Source organism: Fukomys damarensis, unplaced genomic scaffold (assembly GCF_012274545.1).
Source record: "Fukomys damarensis isolate Sample0158 unplaced genomic scaffold, DMR_v1.0_HiC HiC_scaffold_2, whole genome shotgun sequence".
NCBI lineage: Eukaryota > Metazoa > Chordata > Mammalia > Rodentia > Bathyergidae > Fukomys > Fukomys damarensis.
In genome coordinates, this window is record NW_022900914.1 from 37603165 (window position 1) to 37625623 (window position 22459).

At 40.8% G+C, this 22459-nt stretch overlaps 1 protein-coding gene across 3 annotated transcripts in view; it reads right to left on the bottom strand.

Annotated features, from left to right (window-relative positions):
• Positions 1-22459, bottom strand: part of Bcl11a (BAF chromatin remodeling complex subunit BCL11A) — a 97947-nt gene that overhangs the window by 72010 nt on the left and 3478 nt on the right. For all 3 annotated transcript variants that reach the window (XM_010609806.1, XM_010609803.1, XM_010609802.2), the window contains exon 2: positions 18570-18899. In XM_010609806.1, coding sequence (XP_010608108.1) covers positions 18570-18899 — 330 coding nt within the window. The remainder of the gene's footprint in view (positions 1-18569; positions 18900-22459) is intronic.

A 22459-nucleotide genomic window follows, 5' to 3' on the forward strand; every position in this document is an offset into this window, starting at 1 on the left:
GGTGGATAGACCTCCCCAGGCCAGAGTGAGAAACGAAGCTGAAGGTTTGAAGTAGCTACCTCTATCCCCATCCCCAACCTGGAAGACCCCTTCCATCTACACCAATGAGAACCTCGGGGGTGGATCTGAACACCCTTCCTTGTAAGAACAGAACTTTCCAAGTGAGCAGCACTCCCTTCTGCCAACCTTCCACTGCCCACGGAGCTTCTGCACACAGTAGGCATCTTCTAACTATGGCAGTGGCATAAATGGGTGGGAAATGTGGGAAAACACTGCTGTGTGGTTTTGGGATCCATTGCATAATCCTGCTGGAAGGAACTTCAGGCCTTGCTTCAGCAAATATTAATGGTGTCAGAGCAGCCTGCTGAGTTAAAGGAGGGCACCATGAAGCTGAAAACTGCCTCAGGGAAAGCCACAAGTGGATCATATGGAGTTGTTGACTGCAGTTTCCATTCAGAATTTCCCTCAGTCTCTGGGCTTGCCTTACCACAGTGATTCTCTGGTCAGAAATAAAAATCTCCTTGAAACACTTGAAGCATACCACTGTCCCCAATGCCCCCAACCCTACACACACACACACACATACTCAGTTCCTACCTCATGGTTTAATTCTGAATCTCCACTCCCCAAGCCCTTTAAAGGTGTGCCCAGAAAAGCCAATGCCAAAGAGAAAGCCAGAATTTACTAGTCCTTAAAAGTCCTAACTTGGTTTCTTAGTCAACCCACTCCTGCCTCCTAACCACACCACGTCACACACAAATAATAAATCATTCTTCTTCTACTTCACAAGACCCTCACCCAATTTCTGGCTAGGAAAGAGCCAGGAAGTAACCACATGCAAAGCAGAATTCCTTACCCTGTAACTGTTCCAGTGGCTCCAAGTCTCCTCCAATATGCCTGGGACATCCACCCAGGGACTGGATGGGAAAATTCTTCTCTTTCCCAGAAAATACAAAAACAGTGACCACAGAACCCATGGGAGGGCCAACCATCCCGCACCAAAGCTTCCTCCCCAGTGGGTGACCAGCCCCCCTACAGACAGCTGCAAAGCTACTGAGAAAGCAGCGGAAGGTACTAACTAAAAGCCAAAGGGCTGAATCCTTGACAGCCATTGACCCTCAGGGGAGTTACCCAACCCTTGATAAGCCTCAGTCTCCTACCATACCCAATGGGGCTGTGAGTACCTCACTTCTGGGGCTGCTGTGGGACAGAGTAACAGTGCAGCAAATACAGCGTGATGACAGCAGCAATTCTCATGTGCACCCTGGGTGACAAGTGATTTGTATGCTTTCTCTCATTTACCACAAGACACCATAAGATGGGGACCCTGGGCAGTTTCCATTTCACAGAGGTTAAAGGATTTGCCCGAACTCTTCCGATAAGCTGATGGTAAAGTAGAAATCTGAAGCCACAGTGACCTGGTTACATACCCAAGAAGGTGTTCTTCATGAGGTAGCACATTTCTGTGGGGACTGGAAAATCCCACGTGTTGTGAGAGCTGCCAGTGGTCATAAGCCTCTGCCTTACACCCCAACCTACCACATCTGCAATGGCTACTGAGTGCCCCATCCAGAACCCCTCCCCACTGGCACCGACTAAGGAACCTCACCCTGAGGTTAAAAAAGAAAAATACTCTGAGCACTTTACAACCCACCTGCTCTGCTCTCCTCTCAGACCAACCTGCTCTTCCCACACGTGGGGAACTACCTCGGACCCCTGTTCCTATAGGAGAAAAAAAATTCAAGCCTCGAGGCATGATCATAAGTGTTTACCCTAATAAATGCTTGGTAAGTGCTTACCATGTGTCCAGCACTGAGACAAATGCCTGCAAGGGTTCTCACAAGGCAGTAGGAGGTAGGCGCTACAATTCCCCCCACTTTACAGATGAGGAAAACCGAGGATTGGAGAGATAAAATGCACCCAAGATTGCATAACTAGAAATGTCAATACCTCCTCACTTTTATCCTGAACCACTGTATTTCATGCAATCAGAGGTTAAAGAAAAGAAAGGAGAAACATATGCTAAAGGCTTATTTTCCTTCTTTGAAACCCTCTTCCCTTTCTTACCAACTTAGGTTACAAAGACACCTAGGTAGAATATAAGACTGTATCTAAGGCTAAATTTTGTAAGTAATGTATGTATCAGTTGTGCCCAGAGGCCCCCAAACTTTCCCAGTTTCCATTTGCTAACAAATAAGGACTCTAAAAATCCATCTCCCTTATGAGGTTTCAGCCTGGGGGACAAAACATGATTTTATCACATTTTATATAGATATTCACAACAGTGCCTTTTGGAGGCCATGGTGGGGGGAAAATGTATTATTTTAATAGTATTTTGGACAGGTCCCCAAACCACTGGGATGCCTGGGTGTCCCCTAGCTGGAATTCTATGAGCCCAGCTTTAGCCCCAGCAGCCTCTTTGGTGGGAACCAGAACATCCTCCTGCCAGTAAGTAACAGGAAAATTCAATTACCTCGCCACTGGTGGCAGGAGGGCCAGGACTGCACATTAAAAGAGCTAAAAATGTCAGGAAGTTATTGGGCTGATGACTTGCGCTTGCCAACACTCATATGTGGAATGCATAATGACACAATAAACTAAAAAACACAAAAACAGACCAAAAAAGATAAGATAATCGAGAACAAAACCAGCCCAAACACATGGATTTGCCATCAGCCCTGCACAGGAAATACCGTGCTGCCAATAAGGGCGCATTTTTCCCATCCCAGGCCTTTCTTGTGTATTATCTTTCTCAGCTGCCAACAGATTAATTCACAAGTCCTTTCCAACAAGTTAAACTTCAGCCATTAAAAAAAAAATAGTTTCCACTGATTTCCTACCTGCACACACAGGCCCACTAGCCATGCCCTGCCCAGCTGCACCCACGAGTTCACACATGCTGGTCTCCTAACACAACCAACCTTTCCAATCCCAGCCCTCCGGTTACTGGCGTTATCACAGCTCTTTTTTTCCCAATGGCAAGCCAGGAAAAATGATAGAACCCATGTGTGTAGCCAAAAGACTGGCCTCAACTGGTTCAGAGGAGAAAAATATTGAGCTGTGTGTCTTTTTATTTTATTTTATTTTAGCCTTTAGCCAAAAGACCTAAGAGCATTTGATGTACAGTCAGCAGGTATTTTTTTAAAAAGGAAAGAAAGAAAGAAGGGGGTGCTGAAAAGACTTGGCCTCACTGGGGCCCTGACACGCTCTCATCCAAAGCCTGGCCCTCGGCCAAGTTCATCTGTTAATGGACAGCCACAACCCGGGCCTGCACCTCCCCCACCGCCCCCTGCCCCTCCCGAGTCTTCTCTGTTCTCCTACCTCTTTCCAGCTCCTAAAAACTAGACATCGATTATGTCTGTGCTTTTCCCTTTCTATTCAAGATAAACAAAGTGCTTCAAGTTCAGGGCGCACCCTGGGACCCTTGACAAAACAATCTATCATTCTGTCTGCTAAACCAGTCTGGCTACACCACGGCCAGGGAGAGCAATGCTCCCAACATACAATTTTCCCTTTGTGCTCCTTCTCTCTTGCCACTAACTTCTTTTCTTTACCACCTTCTCCAGAGCAGATGGACTTGACCACTTTGCTTAAGCCCCTCCTGGCAACCTCAGAAATTAAAGAAAAGAACAGAGCTCCTGGAACCTCTCCTCCGGCGCAGGTTCCCCTCCCCCTCCGCAGGTTCCCCTCCCCCTCAGTGCCCCGTAGTCCTGCACAGACACCCCAATCCCATCACACCCATCACACCCACACAAGCCTTTCCACCTTCTCACCACAGACTCTCGCCCAGAAAATAAATTAAACGCAGGGACTTCCCCCTCCTTTGCTCCCTGAAAGAATATTTTAAGTGAGTTTTGTTTTAAATCATATCCATTAATTTATCCTGACTTGCAATTAAATGCAAGTACATTTTTTACAGCCAGTACGGAATGTATTAATTATAACTACAAATGGTCAAATGAGAGCACAGTCCCTCCTAAAAATATTAATAAAATACATAATAAATAATATTAATGAAACAAAAATAGATTCATAAGCTTTAGCCAGGGCTTTTATTATTTCATGCAAGGGGAAAAGCAGCCAACGAAACTTGCTACACACACTTTGGCAGAACTCTGAGAGACCACCACCATTAAACTCTAAAGAGTGTGTTTTGGCTGTGCCCTGGGGGCTGGGGGGGGGGCTCTGTGCAGAGAGCTGCATCAAGAAGCCAATGGCCCTAGCACCCAAGGTAAGGTTCTTTAACATCTTAGCCATGTGCTCAGGAAAAGTTAACCATGGGCTGCTTCCTCTTTCTAAATCAGCCCCAGCAGGAAAAGTGTCACTGACCAGTCACCCCATGCAGAACAAATGAGCTCCCCCAACCCCAGTGGGTAACAAGCCCAGGCAACTTAAAAGGCTCAGGATTCCAGCACCACAGCATCTGGCTTAAGGCACCATACACTGCACAGTCCTGGAAGCCGCCTTTGTTCCTACCACACAGCCAGGCCCTTGCTAACCTGTCTCCCCATCACTCAGCCTCTGCCTCACCCTCAGCACTCCCTGCCCCCAACCCTCCTCCCAAATCCAACACACCCACTGCACAATCGAATCTAATTAAGATCAGGAAGAAATTTGCATTTTCCTTTCACTGTACCCTCAGTAATCACAGAAGTTCTTCAATTTTTGAGAATTTTGTTCCTCTGCTAATTATTTCCCTCGTTTTGCATTTCAAGGCACAAAGGCAGTCTATCTCACTGGTGGTCTATTAATAGTTTGAAGTTTTGAGCATCAGAAGGTAGTGTTTTTTTTAACCCTCTTAAAACTATTCTGTCACTTCCAGTTCTGCAAAAAGTTTTTGTTGTCGCTGCTGGTAGTGGTGATGGTGGTGTTAATGTTTTTCAAATACACAGTTTCTGCAACATTCTGAGTATTAGGATTTGGTCTCCCCCTTAGAATAGTGACTCCTTTCCTGGTTTACTGATTTATAAAATAAATCTTGGTATGTGAATGGCACACACACACACACACACACACACACACACACACACACAAAGAAGAAAAAAGAAAGAAAATTCCTTGGCATAAGTATATGTTTGCTGATCAAATTTCAGATCATGTGTTGTTCATTATTATGTTTACTTGAATCACAGCCAGGCCCTTGCTAACCTGTCTCCCCATCACTCAGCCTCTGCCTCACCCTCAGCACTCCCTGCCCCCAACCCTCCTCCCAAATCCAACACACCCACTGCACAATCGAATCTAATTAAGATCAGGAAGAAATTTGCATTTTCCTTTCACTGTACCCTCAGTAATCACAGAAGTTCTTCAATTTTTGAGAATTTTGTTCCTCTGCTAATTATTTCCCTCGTTTTGCATTTCAAGGCACAAAGGCAGTCTATCTCACTGGTGGTCTATTAATAGTTTGAAGTTTTGAGCATCAGAAGGTAGTGTTTTTTTTAACCCTCTTAAAACTATTCTGTCACTTCCAGTTCTGCAAAAAGTTTTTGTTGTCGCTGCTGGTAGTGGTGATGGTGGTGTTAATGTTTTTCAAATACACAGTTTCTGCAACATTCTGAGTATTAGGATTTGGTCTCCCCCTTAGAATAGTGACTCCTTTCCTGGTTTACTGATTTATAAAATAAATCTTGGTATGTGAATGGCACACACACACACACACACACACACACACACACACACAAAGAAGAAAAAAGAAAGAAAATTCCTTGGCATAAGTATATGTTTGCTGATCAAATTTCAGATCATGTGTTGTTCATTATTATGACTTTACTTGAAAAACAGTTTGCCACAGTGAGATGGATTTGCTTTATATGCTTTCTACCCCTCCACTCCCTTTAAGTACTTTGAAAAACAGTACAATTTTTTTAGAGTACATTTAAAGCATGAACTGGTTTGGATTAAAACAATGTTTCAATGTCTGTAAATTCCCTCAAAATACATTTTCAAAGGGCTTATGTAAAGCCACACATGATCTAGAAGGAGCTAATGAGATTGTCCCCCAACAAAATTTAATGGTGATTTAAGAAATTCTAATACTTTTCATTTACTTCCTGTAAAATTATTTGTGTACTTGACATTTATACAGTTTCTCCATTATATAACAATCTACCCTGGCTACACTAGATTATGCCAATCTATTAGAATGAAATTTGTACTCCATATAAGCAGAAGTTTCCAGCCGGTTTTGACTTAACATTATGTTTCAATGTAAAGTGTTATTATAGTTGAGTATAAAGCACAGCTACTCTATGCTCAGGTTTTTAACTCTAATACTGTAATCTTTCTCGATGCTTCAAGGGCTGTGTCAGTGTTTACATTCCTGGAAGTTAAATAAACCGACATGGCAAAACTCCTGGATAGACTGAATAATAAGGCTTGTGATGACTAAATTGTTTACTTTTTACCTTGTTAGGGTCCCTTTCTTGTAAAGTTTGGGGGCAAGACAGAGAGAGAGAAGGAATGAAGGGGGTTGGTATGAGATAGAGAGATTTATACATGGGCTTCCCTATGTCACAAAGACCTTCCTGTCCACAGCCAACGGGACAGAAGCAACGTGCCTAAGTTACATCTTGCCCTTTTTTTTTTTTGGTTATTGTTTAAATACCAGGTCACCTGAACACCCACTTCTCTACTCCCCAACCACCCCCAACATAAAGTATGAAGACTTTTTCGCCCATTTTCAAATAGCAAATTATCCATTAGATTTCATCATATCTTAGTAAAGCAATTACATCAAGAAAATGATAGTGCGTGTGGAATCAATTATGCATGCAGTTGGCCGGAGACCAAAGGCTGTGAAGTCAGAGAGGGCAGAATCGCTCGACACACACAAATAAAAAGCCCCTGGATCTCACAGATGGACCCCATCAGTTCATCTTACTGCCTAAAAAGTTCATGCACTTAATAATTTATTTGTGTTCTGGATACTGTTTCCCAGCTGAATATTAACAACTTTGAACTGAAGCATGCTTTTAGCATGGTATGGACGGGAGTCACGGTAGGGCAAGGCTAGGTCCCTAGGAGGTTAAAATTATAGTTATGTTTCTTACACACTGTTCATGTTCCATCACAATTTATTTTCTTTCATTAAACATTCCTTTTAATCAGAATATCAGTTTCAGTGTTCTGATTCTGCTTGTTAACCAGCGATAAACTCATAAACCAAAGATGAACATCAATAAAATAGCAGAGGCTACTCCATAGCAAAGGCAAACGCCAAAATCCCAAGCCCTCAAAACTCGGAAACCATTAGTTAGCACCTTGTTTTCACAACCAGGGTAATCATGTACCTTGAGGGAGGCACAAGGGAGCCTGGGGACCATGATTTACTTTAGCCACTAGAAAAGGACACATGGTTTCTCAGAGCTGGAAAACTTACTGGACCTAAAAGATAAAAGGGACATCCAAAGCCAGGCCCAAGAGACTATTGAGATGCTAGCAGCTTATTTCAAGAAAGCCACAACATTGTTAGAAAAGTGGTAGCTTTCTCTCTTCCAAAGGAGGAACCTGATGTCTTAATACTACAACATCCAAACCTCCCTGTCACCAAATTGCTAACCGTGAAGCTGCCCAGCAGTGTCTGTGGGAGACAGAGACAAGCAACCCATATTTCTGTGCATCTCTGGATATGCCTCAATTGCATACTTAAATTTTACAATCTTCTCCCCAAATGAGAATGATTTCCAGCCAACACGTCCACAAACTGTACTTAACGTTAAAAGAAAACGGATAAAACATATGTAATTACTCAAGGTTAGACTTCTAATTCCTCAATTCACTAAAGGAAACTTGGCAAGAAGATGCATCATTTTGCTCCTTTCTACTGGGGCATCTGAGGAGGAGAGCCACTGAGGCAGCTAATACACAAAACATGATCAAAAGTGATTAACAACAGCTTCATATGCAAATTGCATTAATGAAGGAGTGCAAAGTCATCATGTAAATTAAATATGTCAAATCTCTTGGTGAACTTTCAATCTTGAGAAGAAAAAACACTGCTTTAATTTTTTTTATATCATCAATTTTGCAAGATTGAAAATCTAAGAATCTTGGTGCTATAAACAATTTTCACCTTTTTTTTCTCCTTCAGCAGGCTGACAGGCCAGCCTGATGTGCACCGAATGTACATGTTAATAGGCCAATCAAAAATGCAAAACAATTCGCAATTACTGGAAGGACCTAATGGTCATTAGAATTTACAACTAGGTAATGAACTGAAGTCTGCCCACACCATGCATATTCATAAAGCAATTTAGCCTTTGAAGATTAAAGAAGTGCTTAAAATTCAAATGAGCTTTAGCAAATTATCAGTAAGATTCATCCAAAAAGCAAAGGGTTTTTCTTCCTATGATTTCCTCATTTTTTTAATGCAAAATTGTTATATCTTCCAGACTGAGCTTAAACTAAACATAGAGCTTCTAGTCAAGCCAAAGGGGCTAAGAGACAGACAGAGGCTGCAAACATCTTTACAGACTTTGTTCATAAAACTAAGCCCTTAAGAGCCAAACCTATCTCTAAACATGGTAATTTATCAAAAACAGCCCAGAGTTGCTCATAGGCAGTACTGCAATCCTCCAGCAGCACAGATTAACACGCGTCCCTCCACCCTCCCAGAAAGCCTTTCTCCCCTCAAGTTGCCTCTCCTGTGTAAACATCCACTATGGTAGAAAAACAGCTTTTTCATCGGCTTCAAGTGGCACTAATTTTAGAAGTTTCTGCTTCCAAAAGGAAGAGAGTAAAAAAGAAGAGGAAGGGAAAGAGAAGGCAGAGGTTTATTTCAGAAGAGTGAAAATCCTGTCCTTTGGTATTTGTTATCCTGATTTCTCCCTTTCGGCACTGGCAGCACTTAATCCAAGAAGAGGTCATACAGACATCAGCTGACATTCAGAAAGTTGTGTTGTCCACCTACCACCACCAGCCCACCCCAGCTATTAGAGAGTATTGTGGGAATTTGGATTTTTATGCTTCCCAATTACCAGTCTAGGGAAGAATCCTTCGCTTGAGTGCTAACTGACACCTCACTAACCTCCTGACATTTAAAAAAGTCTAGCGACAGAATTCCCAATGAAGCCCTCCTCTTCCCCCACCCCCAAATGCCCCTACCCAGGTGAAAGCATGGAAGTGTGTGGAAGTCCTGTCCCAGCCCGTGTAAAAGTCAGCCTGAGACTAACAGCTTTGAAAGGGCCACGTGTCCATGCTGACAGCTCCACAACTGAACCCAAAAGGCTCTCTGCTGTGGGAATTTTGTTTGAACTCCTACTGGAAAACATTACGGTAACTTCTCTCTGCCACCCTTCTTCTCCTACAGCCCTCCCAGCCTCAGACCTTCTATAGAGTGGATCTCACCAAAACTGTGGGTACATCAAGAAATGGAAAAGAAAAGGAAAAAAGCCTCAGGTACTGCTCTTGATTCCCTGGATCGCCTGTCCATCGACCTTGCTCAGAAGTGCAGCACATTTTAACGTTTGTTAGAAAGGACGGGACGTAAAGCTGCGTGGAACCTGCATTTACAAGCATCTGTATCAGCCACAGGTCCTCAGTCCTCACCAATTCCATTTGACACTAATGTTACTCTACATGAGCAGAGTTCAATGAGGGCTGATATGGGATGTGACAGGGTAAATCAGAATTAGATTAAAAACAAAAGTTTAGAAACCGATGCTACACTACAGAGCAAATGGGACTTGAAGGCCAAATTTCCCCTAACTGCCTTCAAGTCATTTTCCCCATTAGAGTGTTTGCCTACCACCCCTCTGCTGGCAATGCTGCAGTCACATCAGAGAGCAGAGTGAAATGCATATAGGAGGACTTGGGATGCTCCTCTTTAAATATAATACCTATATATTTAATATATAGCTATTAACTCCTAGTCAGGAGACTTCAGGCAGCAGGCTGCCCCAAGCAGATAGGAGGGGAGGAGGGCCCAGAGCTGGGACAAACACAAAAGACAGGTCCAACAACAATGCCTGCTGTCAGCAGCTGAATTATTTTTATACAGGAATTTTTATCTCTATTGTACAAACAAGTACGTGTCTGTGCTGACTTGTTAAGCAATCCACTTGTATGTAGAATAAGATTTTTTTCCCCTTCTTGCTACCAGTCACACAGCTCCAAGATCAGAAGAAATACATAGTCTTTGAAGCAGCTCAAATGTTTTAGTTAAAAGGACAGCAGTTGTTTTCAAAGATCCAAGAGTATCTTTATCAGAATTAAATTTTTCCTTATTGATTTTTTTTCTCCTTAACATAACAAAAACATGAGAAGGTTACGATTTATTATTAAAATTTTTTCAGTCTTTAAATCAATCTTTAGTATCCAGTGTTCACTTTTAAATGTAAAAGAATAAATTTTTTTTTATCTTAAGGTGGGATGGAGTAAGAGACAGAAACTCCGGAGAATTAACAGTGATTAATGCATTGTTTTAACTAGGAACTCAAAGGATTTGGGGTGGGGGAGTTTAAAAGGGCAGTCATTCGTTGTGGGCCTCCCCCAAAATGTAAATAAATCATAAAATTGTGGTATACCTTGAGTTGGTGAAGGAAAATGCTTCTGGTTTTGTTTTTGGGGCGTTGCATCCTTCTGCCTAAAGAGAAACTGTATTTGAAACATGAAAGATCAGACTTGGCATATAGTACATTGTGCTTCAACTAAGGTAAGAAGCCAAGCTACATCTTATTTCCTTAAAATTAACAGATGTGATTTTTTTTCACAGATTCTTTTATGCATCATTACTTATCAAAAGAAATGAACAACTGATTGATATAAATTTAAGTGCCCTGATGCTTGGAGGCTTCAAGGAGGCTTCCTTGATTTTTACAAAGTTCAAAAAGAAAATAAAAAAGGGGTGGGGGAGAGACACTAACACCTGTGCTCTTTTTGAAAGCACCCTTGCAGGTTTCATAACAATTCCATTTATTATAATGGGAGTTTTTAATCAGTGGATTTGCCTCTATCTAAGACTGAGATCAAATTGTAGGTGTAATTGTTCGGAGCCAATGCTAACAGTGAAGACACAAACAAAAACTCATTGTGAGTGACCAAAGGTCCCCAGGTATCCCCTTCATCAACATATCTGCTGCAAGTTTCCACTGGGAATTGCCTGGCAGAGAGGAGATTTGGTTCTGAATAACATGCTGCCAGCGCTATCTGGAAAAAGGTGTGCAAGACACCTACTTGCCTCTTTTACAGGAAGTTTAAACCTGATCATCTCACCTTTGGGTGGATGTAAGTTGTTGTTTAGCACTCAAAGAACATGGTATTTTATCTGTCTAAAGAGATCGAAGGGGAAAGGGAGGAAAAGAGGGAGAGCCGAGGCTCAGCCTACCTCTGGTGCACACATCAATCACACCACCGCGTTGCCTTAGAGGTGCAGGCTGCCCAGGTGAACCTTCCCGAGCCTTGCGTCAGACCTGCACAGATCAGTCTCCAGGGCAAATTGAGAGATGAGACACTTTGGTTCCCTGTCTGCAGACTTCTAATTTGCCAGTTCTTGGCAGCTTATTTTTCCAAGTGTTTTGTTTCAGGAAATGTGTGCATTTTTCTTTGTATGTTTTGTGGATTTACCACAACTGGTTCTGACAGCTGTTGATTCTGTTAAATGAACACATTACAAAGATCCTCTCTAAAACCTCAAGCAACAGCGGATTCAAAAATATAATGGTAAAATATTTTAATGGAGTTCCAGTTGAGAGCTGGTTCTTTAAAAAAAAAGTATAAATGAAGGTACAGAAGTCCTTTAAGTCAGCACTAGAGTTAAACTCTGTGTTTGTGTGTGTGTGTTTAATGGGGAAAGAGGAGTGTTACAAATCACCACAAATATTTACAGTGCAATCCCTTTGTTCAAATCACATACTTTTAACAGGAAAAGCTGGAGCTGTGGCTATTTAAAATTTTAAATATTCAAACGCCTATAATTAACCATATGAAGCAAATTATGTCACATTTCTCCACACCAGTACATGCAAAAAAATTCTGGTGGTGAATTGGGAGGTGGAAGAGTTGGGGAGACAGCTCAGAGAGGAGGAAAGGGTGATGTTTTCATTTTGCTATAGATCAAAGGAGAACAAGATGGAAACTGTGGCATAGCGAGCATTCTTCCATTGCTGTCTTTCACACTGGGCTATCTAAGTTTATACAATTCCCCAGACTAGCTGCATATTAAGCTTGCTGTGTACAGCTTTATTATGGTGCGGTGGTGGAAGAAGCATTAATATTCCAGCTCCGCATCTGACAGGGCATTTACATGCGCCCATCTGAGCAGCACCTGAGAGCCCCTCTAAGGTGCAGTAACTGTGCGCCTATTGTAAAGGCAAATGAAGCTCACCTATTCCCTGCTGGGATCAGAAGTGACCTCACCACCCCCCATGCCTCAAATCCTTCCCTTGCCAACCTAACTCAATGCCATCGCAGAATGACGAATGAGCTCAGAAATAGACCCCAAGTTACTAACCCTGCTAAGAACAGCAAAAGCCTTTGCTGAAATGTTTTAAAAATGCATAGAGAGTGCAGCTGGCCAGTAAAAAGCAGGGAGACAAATTCCAGTGAACCCAATATGGAATACGTTACATTCTAAAACTGATTAGAAATACAGTCTGATGTTTGCTGGCTTCAAATTGAGTTTGGCATCAAGCATACTGGCTTTAATAATGCTGGCATTTTATTATCATTATTATTATTATTATTATTATTATTATTATTTTAAATCTGCCTTTGGTCTCTAGGAGCACATGTACAGAGCTAAAGAATTCTTATTCGTCAGGTTGCATTTCCTGGAAATTAAGTTTGTGACAGAAAATGACTCCAGTAGCAATAATATGGTTTGTGCTCAAATTAATTAGGTCATTGTTGTAAAAACTACATGGCAAATTACAAAGGTAAATTTACTGGTACTGGCCAGTGCTCTATACCCTGGCAGTAAAGGGAAAACCGGTTTAAGGGTGCTTAGTTACCTGGGCCAGAAAAAGAACAGAGAAGAGAGGCACACAATGGTCAATTTTCTATTTGTATTACAAATAAAAATACTAGTCACTCTTCATTAAATTATATAGTCTGAACATATTTTATGAACTTTATTAATGTTCTCCAAATTGACATATAAAATAAAAACCTGCTTGATTTGAAATAATATTAAAAGTGGGCCCTCAGTTAAAAATCCTTTTTTTTAAGTCCTTGAAATAACAACACTGCTGACACAGCCGTGACCCAAATGAAATCTGAACAAGCAGAAAGGTACTAAAGATCCTTGGTGATTAAATCTCATGCTAAAAAAGTGGCAAGGTGCCAGGCTTGGTCCAGCTTGATGCTAAGTGCTTTTTATTGCACAAAGCTGGTACTACTGTATGTAAAAACAGACTTGGACTTAGGGTAAATTTTGTCAAATGATTTCTTTGTGCAATAAAGGGTGTGAACAGACCAATCAAAGTGGATTAAATTAAAATTGAATGACGCCATCTCAGTGCGCCTGCCTAGATGGGCTTTCCTACTTCGGTTAAATTTCATATTTTTCTCCAAAAGAAAGCCAAACTTTCTTCCTTATCTAATGTCTAATGCATGAAGACAACATCTACCTTTCTCCTTTATTAAACACTGTCATAAGAAATCTTGAAAATCTGAAAAATGTTCCCTGAAGATTTGAATGTTTGTTATGTACCCCAATTTAGTCCTCCCACATGAGCCAAACTACATGGAATCTGCAGTGTGAAATTAATGATTTTCCAGGACTCTAAAATGTGCCATTAATATGCATCCAACTCGCCTCTTCCCTGAGCTGAAGGTGCCTGTCCTGACCCTGCCTGCACGACTCTACACCCAGTTGCATTTTCCAGCCCATGGGCAGCTCCTCAATTAAACACCACATTCACTGGGAGGAAGGTGTGCAAAACATATTTCAGATCCTTTAAAGGAAAAGGCACAACCTGCAACACAACAAGGAAGGGGTGATTTGAGAAATGACAGCACTGTTTTTTTAAGCTTTCACAGAATAAACACAGAGAATGGGAGGGAAACTTTGTCCCCCTCTGCTCCTGTTCCTGAAGTGAATACATATTTGTGTTTCCAATAAAAGGCCATTTTTACATTAACTGTCTGTAACAGCAGGAGACAGAAAAACTAACAAAATCTCCACATCACACACAGGATGATCTTCATATCACGTGGACCTATTCTCAAAACTATTATTTATATAAAAAAAAGACGACTAGGAAAATGCACGATGCAGCTTTTCTGTGTCACCAAAAAGGTATGTCTGAAGAACTTTTGGATCTTTGGGATCTTCTACATTTTAGATTTTTTTTTTTCTTTTTTGGCTATCTGAAGTAAATTTAGCAGCCATGCGGGCCACTGTGTTTAATTAAGCTTTCAAAAGTCCTCTGACAATGCCAACAATTGTAGGACACTTCTGCGGCTCAATCATGCAATCACTGTGACAGTTCTATTTACAATTTGTCTTAGAAAGAGTTTCTCTGACATTGTACTTTGACAAAACATCCAAGCTGCCAGTTCACAACCTTTCTCTGTCTTATTTACAAATACAGCTTGTATATAGGACTCCAGTTTCATGAACATGAGTCTTTGGGTAAGGTGGCCTCACAGACATAGTAGGCTTCCTATGAAAATCCTAGATATTTATTAGGAAACAATATTCTCTACTCTCTGGATTCTAAAGGTAAATAAAATGTTTGCCAGTACATTGTTGGTTTTTTTGCTATTAGTTTTTTGGTTTTTTGTTTTTTTTTTTTTTTTTTTTTTTTTTGTAGTGGTCCTTTTTGTTTCAGCTAGCTGCTAGGCTGAAAATTCACTTCAGAGGTCAGTAGTTTTTATTCAGAAACACACAAATAAGAAGAAATGAAAAATAAGTAGTCATAATGAATACTTTATAATCTCATTTACAGTTATACCAGAAAGTATACAAATACATCCTTCAGTTCATGCTGAGCTAGGAAAGGATTAGAATGGGTACAAATAGAAAAGGCAAGCAGATTTTCTAAATTCTGAAAAGCATAAGTATGATACACTTGATTTACCTGCAACATGCTAATGTATTTCTATTTTGAATTAGTATTGCCCCCTTCGGTAGGCCGTCCTACATACCATTATACTATCTAGAAGTATAATTTCAAATACCCTGATAAAAATGTCTGTTCATTATTTTAAGAAGAAAACAATGTCACATATCAATAACCACAGACTACTACTGCATTTCATAGGATTTGTCGTATTTTTCCTTGTTCTCTCTATATGCTAATTTTATGATAGCCCAACCCTAATTTAAAGTTTCCTATATGCAGTAAACCAAAACTTCAAATCTAACACTATGGGATACATTTTTGGCCTTTTTTGTGATGGATCAGCAATTTTACATTCACTAATCTCATGTGGTTGATGGAGCTATTTTTGTTTTTGATGGGGGATATTTGACATACATATTGATGAACAGGATCCATACAACATAAGCTGCTAATTTCTAGTTGATACTATTTCAATGGTCTCCATGGAGCACAATCACACAATATCTTGACTATCTGAATAAAGTGGAAAAAAAAGCAACCCGATCAAAGTCTGTGTGTACAAGTAACATGTACATGGATGGAGTAAGGGAACACATGTCCATCTATTCACCAGGCAGAGAGCATTCTCCAAGAAATACGCACCTTTGGGATACCTAAGTACAGTCAAATGCTTACCATTCTACTACAGATCTTAAGAACTCTATCTTATTCTCCTATTTGAAACCTTGAATTCCAGGGTTTATTTATCTTAGGAAAACCTGTCACTGTTTTACTCCTGCTTCCTACCTATAAAATGGCACAGAGCACACTGTGAACTCAAATCTAACTTACATCGCTTTAATAAAGCCTTTCCCATACATCCTGCTTAAATGACTACCTTTTATGTAGTTGCTGAACATATTCTCCTGGAGATTTGTCAATATATCTCTTTCCTAATATACAACATTGCTTCGCCTTACTTTTTGTGACATACAATTCAAATATCTACTGAATGATTACTGTTATTGTTTCCTTCCTCATCACAAAAAAAAAGAAAAGCAGGCCTGGAATTGTGAAGTGCTTTAGAGAGATGGGCTGGGAATACACAGCCATCCTTCCAGAAATTCACTTCAGGGGCACCTGAGGGCCAGAACATCATAATTTATGTGCAATGGTAGAATGTTAATTTCACCATAGGAAACTCTTAATTCATTACTATGAATTATGAGAAGTCATGATTCTAGTTACTGACATCTCACTTTGAGATGTGACCATGCTATTTATGTTCAGCCAATTCCGGTGTGGGAACAGGTGATTAAACACAATGAAAGGAATGAAGACTTTGTAATTATTCGTGCATGAAAGGTTTACCTCACCTGGGTCACAGCACTTGTGCACCCATTGAATATCTTAGACACCTTAGATAGCTTTCTGTCTTGGTGAAATTATGTAGTACTAGCCCTATAAAATATATTTCAAATTTGCTTGCTTTCTTTTTTCTTTTTTTCTCTTTTTGGCTTCTCTAGGCTTTGCTAATGTACGAATTCTTAAAAATAAAATAACAGAATCATTATGACAACCAGGGAGTTAAAGCCAATTTCCTTCTCTGTGTAGACTCACAATGCAAGAATAAAAAGCCTTAACTATTTATAAGGCCCTCCCCAGCCTTCAGATTCCTCCTCTAAATAGAGGCCCAGAATTTCAAACTGGCTAATCTGAGAATGAATAACCTATCTGGGACCTCAGTAAGAATTGTGGTTTTAATTCTTGCCTGACAGACACTGTGTTTTGTCTTTTAAACGAGCAGCTCCATATGTAAATACAATGTTACATCACGCAAGCGTTACTCCATATTTGGTGATTTAGCAAGGCTTTGGATCTCCAAAGACGACAAATCCCCTTCCGCCTGCTCTTGCTTCATTAATCATGCCTTACACTTCTGTTCATTTTCCTTCCAGTCACAAGGCAGCACATGGAAATGGTCATTGCCATGTCCTACTGGGGAGTGGGGGAGATAAAAATCTTAACCTACGCCTCACACAAGCTAAATGTGGTGGATTCAAGGAAAACACCTTGCAAATGCAGCTTCCCTATAGCAGACTTCTCATTTCACTAAAGGAATAGCATCTGGATGCTATTGCAGAATGCATTTTTAAGAAGAAGAAAGAAAATGCCACGTTTGATTTTAATGATCAAATTCCAGAGGGAAAGAGGAGAAATAATATGACATTTAATCCCCACCACCACCAGTGACCTATTATGGTTCAACTTTATAGTCAAACTATGTTGGAGAAACAAGTTCCATTGAATCTATTGATTATATGCACTACCTTGCCTAAAACTGAACAAAATTTCTGCCTTTCCAGGAGTGTGAAGAGATGGAAGAAAATGAAGCACTGATAGGCGTGGCATGTCTGTCACCACAGACTGCATTCACCTTGTCTAATCTGCTAAATTTAAAAATAAATGTTTTAAGGGTCACTGCATCACGCTGCTGTTTATCATTCAGAGTGCGGAATTTAAGTCCCTCTATTAGCCTTTCATTCCTTTTCTCTTTGACTACTAAGAAACCTACACACACCTAGCTACCTTCCTCATAAAATTAACCGAAGGAATGAGAGCTTTTGAGTAGGTGTACGCATTTTTCCAAGAAAATTTTTACATTGTGTTTTAGCAGAAACAGTGGAGTCTGAACTGGACATCTGTAAGGGTGACATGTGGTTGTGTAAACCACAAACAAAATCAAGATACATCTGTCAAACCCACATCAGAGACAAGAGAGAGCACAGAGAAGCATTTATCATTGAGCTGAGGAGGCAGGCTGCAGGGAGCAGCCGTTCCTGTCAAACCAACCTTTTGAAATTTCCAACATGCCCTTAAACTTTTCGAGTAAGCGTGTCTGTGCGCTTCAGCAACTGCCCTCTCTACTCTGTCCTGGCCAGTCGAAAATGGCATCTTAAAGTCAAGGTCACAGTGTCATCCCACCACGGGGCTGTGTTTAATTACAGCCCCATTCGGGCTGACAGCCAATATGGATCCAAGGCTAGCCCTGGAGCTCAGTTAACTCTTTCCACCCTCTCCACGACACCCTGGCAGCCCACCCCACTTCAGGGAAGCCCAGAGAACTAAGTGCACCCCTACAGAGGCCCAACCAGGTATCCTGGGGCAGACAGATCACTGGCTGAACTACAAATGTCTATATGGCCACTTTGTCTCTGCCATGTCACCAAAGCAGAAAATGGACACCGGAAACTGAGCTAGGTGTAGTGTAGTTGGGTCCAACACTTAAAAATGAGAAGGCAGCCAGCAAGAAGAAAAGAAATTCAGAATCAGCAGATCCAGCGAGAGGATATCAGGTGTGTGTACCTATTCCACCTACATCTGACTCTATGAGGTGGAAAATATTTATTTTCTGTGTTCTGGACATAAGCAATGGGAACTATTATTTTAACATTACAGGGCTGTCATGGACAGTCACATGGAGAAATACAGAAAGCACTTCACCACTCCTTACTACTTGGCTACAGCGCCTCTGAAAATGAAAAGAAAACATGCAAACAGCTTTTCTCCTCGCTTCTCATTTACCTGCTATGTGTTCCTGTTTGGGGCAAATTCCTCTAGATGACGTTGATAAACAATCGTCATCCTCTGGCGTGACCTGGATGCCAACCTCCACAGGATTGGATGCTTTTTTCATCTCGATTGGTGAAGGGGAAGGTGGCTTATCCACAGCTTTTTCTAAGCAGAGGCTGCCATTGCATTGTTTCCGTTTGTGCTCGATAAAAATAAGAATGTCCCCCAATGGGAAGTTCATCTGGCACTGCCCACAGGTGAGGAGGTCATGGTCCCCTTCCGGAGCTCCCAACGGGCCGTGGTCTGGTTCATCATCTGTAAGAATGGCTTCAAGAGGTTCGGCTGTGGTTGGAGAAACAAAAGCACAATTATTAAAGAGTGTTAGAGAGGGCAGAAAGGGGGCAAAATACATTCTCAACCCATCCCACCTCACCACAGTATGTAAAATGATTCTCACCTACTCCATAAAACACCCAGGAAATGTGAGCACACAAAATGTAAAATGACATGGATGTTATCAACAAGAAAGTAAATGTATCAATGAGTGCAAATCATCATGTATTTAAAGAAATCGGTCTGACTTTCATAACTCCAGAGAACATGAACATACACACACACACACACAAAATACAACTGGATCTGGTTCGTAAGTTTACAAAGAATGTGACTTAAATAGTTAACACAGGGGTCATTTAAAAAGCGTAAGTGGTAAGTACAAGAAAAACTGGTAAAAACATGGATTGAAACCAAATTTGTTTCCTTTTATTCCTGTACACGAAGTTGTCTATTGTGCCAAAGAATAAAAGATGTGAATAAGCACACACCCTTTGTGTGTGAATGAACATATACCTAAGTATACAGATGCAGCTTCGTAAATTAGAAAGCTACTATACCACACAGAAAATGTGCCACAGTTACACTGCCATAATAAGAAAACGACTGCATTCACCTGTGAACCAATCTGAATAATAATCATATCGCAGCATAATTTACACTACCAAAAACCTTTCTGATCTCACTCTCAGCAGTGTCACAAAAATCAAAGAAATACCAAATTCCCTGGAAATTCTCAGACACACAGATAAATGGGATACTTTTGAGTACTTAAGAAAATAAGCCAATTAGTCATTTTTTCATTGTGAAGAAAGAAATGCCTAAAATATTCTAAACATGTTTGCACTTGATGGCATCCATGACACAAAATCAGAATGGTAAAGTAAATGCCACATTTCAGAACAAGGCTGAGAAGTCCTTTCTTCAGACTTAAAATACTTCCCCTAATGTTGTCAAAGTTGACTAATTTTCTGAATGAGCTCCAAAACGCTTCATTATAGGACTATTTCTGAACACATAATCACCAGCGGATGGTATAACAAGGTAGACATGTCTCTTTCTTCTTCACTTTAAAAAAATAAAAAAATTTTAAAAACTTTGCACCAAAATACCCCAGCATCTATCTGGACAGCTTTTATCATTTTTTAAAAAACATTCCAAAGGGGAAAGGAGAACTGAGAAGTCTGCTCATGAAACCTTATGCTTGCTGTATGCAAAAAAAAAAAAAAAAATCACAAAATACAAAACACATCCAGGATGCTGCCAGTGCCAGTTAATAAAAGTGAAGCAGAAAATGTACAAGTCTTAAACAGTTAATCAGTCTGACCTTCTTTAGCAAGCTGCCAATTTCACATTTAATGAACTTAAAGCCACAGAGAATCAAAAAATAGATTTTAATTTGAGTGTAGAATATTGGAACAGATTTTGATAAAGTGCAAAAATCCAGTGAACTCAGGTTAAATTTATTTCAACCCTACCCAGGCTGAATATTGAGGGGGAAGATCTGGAGTAACTCCCAGATGTGCTGGGTGAAATAATATTGAGAGAGCCCTGCCTAGTTGCACCTGTGCTCAAGTAGGACATGTCATAATTTCTAGCCTCTGGTACGCCTCCTAATTTAACATAAGGTCACTACAGGAATATGAAGGTTATATCCTTACTAATAAAGACAGCAAAGTAAGCACTTAAGTGTTTCTTTGCCCAACATTCTGACCGAAAGACAAATACAGAATAGAATGAATGTACATGCATACTTTTCAAATGGAAGGAGATGAACCCAAGTGATTCTGCATCGTGCCTTTATGTCATTTTTCTCTTATGTTTGCTTTCATTTTGATCAAGTAAGGAATGGAATAGGGAAGTCATTCTCCAAGATCTCTGCCATTAGAATAAAGGATTTTAAGTACACATAGACAAATGTAGCTTTTGTTTGTTTGTTTAGCATGAACTACAAGTTTTGTGGTTTACACATTGAAGAAAGGCTCAGGAAAAAAGATTTTATTAAAGTTAAACCATTTTTGTAAATTCCATTGATAAGATTCGTTTTTATTCCCAAGGCCTGACACATTTCTGAATGTGGGACTACTATTTAGGATGAAATGGAAATATTCTCCTAGGTATCAAATAGTTAAAGGTATTGCAGTACAAAACAGACTTGGTTAAAGTCTTCTAAACGTAGTGACTGAACTGATTTACAATCAAAACCAGGAAATGAAGTGGTAATTCACAGGTTGCTGATTACACCTCCACATTTCACCTAATTAATTTTATAGGAGGCAAAGTTCTTGAAAATAACAAGATGATCAAATGTACAGATATAAAACCTGTAACCTCAACATTTTCTATGCTCTTAACGTAAATTATTGCTAATTAACAAGAATTATATCCTAATGTATGAAATACATTTAACATCGGTCTCTATGAAAAACATTTGGCTAGTAATGTTCAGAGAAAGACCAAAACGTGTTTTTATTACTGCTGCTGTATTATTAAAAATCAGACGGAATGGGGCACAAAGAAAATATGAAAATACAATTCTCTTGTTGCAGTCTACTGATTTGCATTGACATCTTTTCTCAGTGGCAATCAACATTTCCTTTCTGGGCATCAGATAATTTCTCTGTATTTTAATGCAAATTCTTCTTTCCCTAAAAACATTCCTAACCTCAGCCATTTTACCCCCCTCCCTCAATTCAACTCCATCCTCCTTCGCCCCCACAATACCATCCTTTACTAAGCTCTGGCCTAACTCTGGCTACAAAGCGGGGAGTCCTCGGTTGAAGTGGAAGGTAGTGGACAAATAATCATAATAACCGCGAATTCTGTCTACAAGGCGAGGAAAATATAGAAAATAAAATGCTTCAGCGTTCAGCAAGACACACTGGAACATCTCAGTGTCCCAATGCCAGACTCTTTTTCCTCTCCGTAGTTGAGGGGGAACAAAATTTTTTTTTTTTTAATCCTTAAAAGAAATGTCGGAAAGGAGCAAAGGAAAAAAAACGAGGGCTGCAGGGGGGCGGGGGGAGGGGTAGAGGGCGATGTGTCTACAAGTTTGCTTTCCAAGTCCTTCGCCTGAAATTTCTTAACGGAGTAAGGCAAGCGGAGGCTGAAATGCAGAGAGGAAAAGCAAAGAAACAAAAGCGAAGCCAAGGGCTACAAGCCTGGGGCCTGGGACCCGGCTAGGAAGGGCGGCACAGAAAGTGAAGTTGGGTGCCCGAACTCCGAGAAGCACAAAGCAAGCAGCTTCTCAGCTGCAGCCTCGGGCCGCGCTGGCTGAGAACACGTGCACCAGAGGCCCTGGGGCAGCCGACCCAGGGTCTGGAGGCGGCAGGCAGCCGGGGGCCTCGACTGCTGCCTCCACGCCCATCAAGCCCCGCCGAGGGGTGATGGTTCCCTGAGCCCGCCAGTTGGTGAAAAAGAAAGAGAGGGGTCTGGAAAACTCGGCTGGCTAACCTGGTTCATTCTTGCTTTCACCGAGCATACATGCCCTAAGCGCGGGTCCTAAAATTCATTCTGTGTCCACACGCTTAACACTTTCTACTTTGGACGATTTGTGCAAAAACACGCCC